Source organism: Oratosquilla oratoria, chromosome 14 (assembly GCF_046742065.1).
Source record: "Oratosquilla oratoria isolate Oo_2021 chromosome 14, ASM4674206v1, whole genome shotgun sequence".
In the NCBI taxonomy this organism is placed as follows: domain Eukaryota; kingdom Metazoa; phylum Arthropoda; class Malacostraca; order Stomatopoda; family Squillidae; genus Oratosquilla; species Oratosquilla oratoria.
The window spans coordinates 59,024,287-59,029,959 of NC_134790.1; the positions used below are offsets into that span (position 1 = coordinate 59,024,287).

The window sequence follows — 5,673 nt, forward strand, 5'->3', positions numbered from 1 at the left end:
TTATCGTTAAAGATTTGTCACTACTACAATATATTCTAAATTTGTTTTTATTAGTACACATTAAAGTTATCATTAACAGTTCCTTTTCAACCTATCGTTATAAGTTTATTCTATATTTGTCATTATTAGTACACAATAAAGATTCTAATTGTATTTTCACACTCTTCATTAATAGTATATTCTAAAATTCTCGTTATTAGTACACATTAATGTTATCTTTAAAAATACCTTCTAATCTTGTTTTAATTGTTATATTCTAAACTTGTCAGTATTAGTATATTCTATTTTTTTCATTATCACTACTTATAGTACCTTATGAATTTTCTTTGTTTGTATATTCTAAACTTGTCATTATTAGTTCATAATAACGTTATTAGTACCTTCTAAACTTATTATTATTAGTATATTCTAAATTCATTATTAGTACATATTATAGTTAACAATTATAGTAACATCTCAACTTGTTATTATTAGTATATTCTAAACTTAACAGTACCTTCTAAACTTATTATTATTACGTGCCATCATTAGTATACATTAAAGATAGCATTTAATAGGATCTTTTAAACAGATCATTATTGTTATATTTTACATGTCAATATTAGTTTCTTCGAAACTTGTCCTTATTTTTTATTCTTAACTTTTTATAATTTGTATATTATAAACTTTTCAGTATTAGTACACTCTAAAGTCATCATTAATAGTACTTTCTAAACTTGTCATTACCAGTATATGCTAAACCTGTCATTATTACTAAACTTTAAGGTTATCATTAATTGTTTCTTATAAAATTGTCATTTATAGTATATTCTAAGCATCTCATTATTGGCACACATTAAAGTAATCATTGATAGTACCTACCCGGCCTTTATTTGTATATCCTAAACTTAGTATTAGTATACTCTAAATATGTCATTATTAGTTCACTTTAAAGTTACTATTAATAGTACCTTTAACCTTTCATTACTAGTACACATTAAAGTTATCGTTAAAAGTACATTCTAAAATTACTTCTTTGTCGCGGCTAGTGCCGCTTAAATTGTTTTTATCGGCTTAAGAAACCTGCACAGCGAAGCTATAGCGGTAATCCCCTACCACACTCCTGGCCAAATGGCCACTTCCGGAAGGGAGTGTGTGGTTGGACATTCCGCATAAATCATCGGAAATTTAAAATTCCCGGCTCTGTGCAGGTGGCGCAAGCGTCTACAACCCCACCTCCCCCTCCCTATCCCCTCCCTTCTTACTCGGCTGCACGGATTGAGCCGTCACTTCAATGAGAAATGAAGGCTTCGCCTGTGGGAGGAGGGAGGGACCCTAAATCTGTGCAGGTTTCTTAAGCCGATAAAAACAATTTAAGCGGCACTAGCCGCGACAAAGAAGTATTATCGGCTGAGAAGAAACCTGCACAGCGAAGCTAAGCATGAGACGAGGATAGGTGGGAGGAGAAGGTGAAGCCCAAATTGTAGTCGAGGACAGGGCTCAAGCCGTTATTACGTGTGTCTCGTATGGGAGACTATTCATCTTATCATTCAGTAGAGGGGAGACAAAAAGCATCAAGTACTTATATCGATATCAATATCAATATATATATATATTCATTTGTTTATTTTTTATAAAAATAATATTGTACAATTTACATAGTGCATAAATTCTATGTAGAATATTGTATCTTGCTCAGCGGTTCCTGGGCCTTCCCCTACCCCTCGGTCGCCCTTTGCCCCCCTTCTTTTGCGAAGAGAGGGGTGGAGCCGTTCCCATGGCGACACATGGGACAGGGGTGATCGAGTGGTAGAGATACCGTGTCTTGAAGGAAGTTGCTGATGCCCAGCCCCCGAGGTCCTGCACCCGTTCCACAGAGTGAGTGCGGAGAAATGCCAGCGATGCCGCGAGGCCTCTGATGTTGTGGGCGTGGGGGGCATGGCCCGGGTCGGCCTTCTCTATAATGCGGCAAAGTAGACGCGCCAGGGACCTCGGGGTTAGGGGGTTCCGAGATTTCGAATTGTAGAAGAGATGATCCTCGGACACCCCTTCCGTGCGTTCCACGTAGTCTTTAAACGCACGGACCGGGCACAGCGGGTGTGGGTTTCCTTCCTCCAGGAAGGATGGTATTCTGATAGGGCCAATCATGTCGTCCGCCTGCTCATTCTTGGCTAGGAATGTAGGTGATGGAGCGAGAGTTAGGGCAGAGCAGTCCTCCTCCAGGTTGGAGAAGGACTGGTGGCGGGTGATCGCCGCCAGCTGTGACGCCCTGTAACCCGTAGCCAGGGCGAGCAGAAAGACGGCACGTTGAAGGAAGTGTTCCCCCTCCATGATGGTCCCTTCGAACGTCAGGTACTGCAGAACACGATGCAAGGACCAGGCTAGGACCGGCTGACGTCTCGGCTCTCTCGAGGCGCGGATCCCCTTCATTAGAAGGTTTCGCTCCCTTTGTGGCACTCTGATGTTCATGCCGAAGCAGAGTGGATCAGCGAGGGCTGCGGAGTGAGCCGAGATCGTCGCCGGTGCCCTGTTGGTGGTGTCAGCTAGCCAAGACAGGAAGTCCAGAACTGTGCTAGCGGAGATGGTCACTATCGCGTGTCTCCGAAGGTTGGGAGGGTTGTTGGATCTGGATGACGGTCGGGACCGTAGCGAAGACGCGGTCTGTCGCTTCCTGGTCGAACAGACCACGGGAAAGGGGAGCTGCTCTCACCACGCCCCGGCGAGCTATCTCCGGGGCCGACCGCGTTGCAGACTGACGAGCTGCCAAACGAGCCGCGGTGAAGGCCCTCGCTGCTGGGGGTAGGGCTGATGACGCCATGTTGGCTGTACCCTCTGCCACGGTAGAGAGTGCCGCCAGGGTGTGTCTGCATACAGAAAACACGCGAATCAAATTAGTAGGGCGAGAAGGATCCCGATCCCCGGAGGGTGTAATAAAGTCACATCGCTCAATTGTAGAACGTATAACATATGCGAGGCCGAGGTCGTTTCCGAACGACCTCGTCCTCGGGCGCTAGTCAAGAGGCTCCGTCCTGGGTGAAGAAGCTACCTGAGCGTCTCTCGCCAGGACAGGTCTGGACCCTCTGTATAGATTGAAATATCCCACTCACCTCAATTCTTCCCGCGGGAAGTCCTCAAAGCTCGTGGCGAGCGTCGTCAGCCAGTTCCTCATCATCGCGATTGCCGTGACGGTCGAGATGGTAGAGGCAAGGTCTTGTCTGGTCGAGGCCTCCGTCGTCAGCAACTTAGCCTCCGGTTCACTAAGTTGATGGGGGAGGGCGGGGTCCCTGCCCGAGTGCCATAAGCAATCGCGCAGGCCCTCCGGCGCGAAGGGTGGTGGCAGGACGACGGGGAATGATGAAGGGATATGCCGTCGAGGAGGAACCGTCTTGGGTTGGTCTTGGGCCCGCTCGAAGAGAGCAGGGATGTCTAAGGCCTTCTCCCCTTTCTCCTGCGGGAACCAGGCGTTTGGGGAGAGTGCTACCGCCGGCGAGTCCCCCGACCTGTCGACAAACATATGCCCATCAGGGTTTAAACGAGGGTTCTCCAGGAGAGCACCTAATGCGTCCAGAGTGTTAGAGGTGGAAATCCTGGAGGGCGTGGAGGCCGGGGCGGAGAGGGGTCGAATCTTATATAGAACCTTAGCCCCCTCCTCGTCGTTGGCCCACTTTAGGATAACGTCATCTCGCCTCCTCCAGCCCTCCGGTAGCGAGTAGTCGGGAGACCAGGCCACTAGCTTGTGGCCTTCTCCAAACGAGTACTCCCAGGACCGGGGAAGGTCACACCATGAGAAGGGGCGGAACTCAAAAGAGTCCGTCATGGTAGAAGGATAAGGTAAAGAAGAACTGTAGTGGTCCTCCACCCCGTCCAACCCGACGGACGTCTGATTGGGGGGTTCCTCCTGAGAGGGGCCTTCTAGTCCTATACCTGTCGCCGGCACGGAGGGGCGGAGGGAAGGACCAGGAGGGAGAGTGGGAGGGGGGGCTAGAGCCGTAGGTTCAATAGGAGGTTGCTCTGGAGAGGGGTGCGTTATGATTTGCGCGGCCTGAAAGGCCGGATAATGTGATAGGGCCGATTCAAGGACGGGGCCTATCAGGGACGGAAGGAGGGCAGCCACTTGGGCAGCCAGAGTTCCCTCTCCCCTCGTTTCGTCCTCCGGCTCCCTGCCCTTGTGGGATTTACGGCGAGGAAAAGGAGAGCGAGGAAGGGAGGGTGAGTTGGGGGGAGAGGCTGTGGAGGGTGGGGACAAGCTGAGCGTCCTGGACCTCGGTGAGGCAGACCTCTTTTTCAAGCAAGATTTCCTGCCGGGTTCACGCGAGTGAACTAGGGAGGAAGACGAGTTCGTGGGGGTGCTTGACAAAGCAAGCCGTAAGGGTTTTAAGGACCCTTGATGGTCGGATGTATGGGGCTGCCGAGAGGCCTGAGGACGCTCGGGGACACCATACTCCGCAACATCAGACTCGTCCCCTTGTACTCCGAGAGGCCCAGGTTGTGCACCAACGGAAGTCTCGGAGACATAGGGAGACGGATGGCGAGGGCGAACGAGGCCCAATTCCACGCCTAACGCCGGATCCGCCCACACTAGGGGGGGGGGTCGTCAGCGGATTTCAATTTCCGAGCTCTGCGCCATGCCTCCCGAAGGAGTTCGAGGGCAGCTAGCTTGGAACGGGTTTTGGGAGGAGCAGCACGAATCTCCTCAACCCGCGCTTTGCACACAACGCCAGCTTGTGAGAAACAAGGGGTATGGCGGGAGCAGAGGTCGTGGGGGTGCTTGACAAAGCAAGCCGTAAGGGTTTTAAGGACCCTTGATGGTCGGATGTATGGGGCTGCCGAGAGGCCTGAGGACGCTCGGGGACACCATACTCCGCAACATCAGACTCGTCCCCTTGTACTCCGAGAGGCCCAGGTTGTGCACCAACGGAAGTCTCGGAGACATAGGGAGACGGATGGCGAGGGCGAACGAGGCCCAATTCCACGCCTAACGCCGGATCCGCCCACACTAGGGGGGGGGGGTCGTCAGCGGATTTCAATTTCCGAGCTCTGCGCCATGCCTCCCGAAGGAGTTCGAGGGCAGCTAGCTTGGAACGGGTTTTGGGAGGAGCAGCACGAATCTCCTCAACCCGCGCTTTGCACACAACGCCAGCTTGTGAGAAACAAGGGGTATGGCGGGAGCAGAGGTCGTGGTGGCCGTCTGACGAGATCCTGGCTGTGCAGCCGGATTCCACACACAAGCGTTTGGCCTGAAAATAGAATAATGGTAATCATAGACGGGGTGTCCCAAAGGTGTCTGGACACAACACCGAAGGGGAAAAACTGCAGGAGAACAGGTAGGTCTCCCTACGAGAACACGAGCACGAGCAGGAACCAGACTTACCTGCATGAAAAGAAGGTGGGTTGTTGAGTGACCGACTCGTCTGGTTCCGCGATGCTAAGTGACGGCTCAATCCGTGCAGCCGAGTAAGAAGGGAGGGGATAGGGAGGGGGAGGTGGGGTTGTAGACGCTTGCGCCACCTGCACAGAGCCGGGAATTTTAAATTTCCGATGATTTATGCGGAATGTCCAACCACACACTCCCTTCCGGAAGTGGCCATTTGGCCAGGAGTGTGGTAGGGGATTACCGCTATAGCTTCGCTGTGCAGGTTTCTTCTCAGCCGATAATGTCATTATTAGCTTCTAAACTTATTGGTATATTCTAAA

The 5,673-nt window shown here is 50.6% G+C and overlaps 1 protein-coding gene across 1 annotated transcript; it reads right to left on the reverse strand.

The window, feature by feature from the left end:
• Positions 1–2,403: 2,403 nt before the first annotated feature.
• LOC143032556 (uncharacterized) lies at positions 2,404–4,246 on the reverse strand. Its single transcript, XM_076197422.1, has 2 exons — positions 3,087–4,246; positions 2,404–2,843 (listed from the first exon to the last, which is right to left on the reverse strand). Exons 1-2 carry the CDS (start codon positions 3,794–3,796, stop codon positions 2,552–2,554), a joined length of 1,002 nt encoding a protein of 333 aa, XP_076053537.1. The 5' UTR covers positions 3,797–4,246; the 3' UTR covers positions 2,404–2,551.
• Positions 4,247–5,673: the final 1,427 nt, after the last annotated feature.

What these genes read in the sequence shown, in the direction of transcription:
- LOC143032556 (XM_076197422.1), bottom strand. Translation starts at nt 3,796, where the DNA reads ATGACGGACTCTTTTGAGTTCCGCCCCTTCTCATGGTGTGACCTTCCC. An exon ending in TTCCCGCGGGAAGAATTGAG is followed by an intron (nt 2,844 to 3,086) that starts GTGAGTGGGATA and finishes TTCTGTATGCAG; the next exon opens with ACACACCCTGGCGGCACTCT.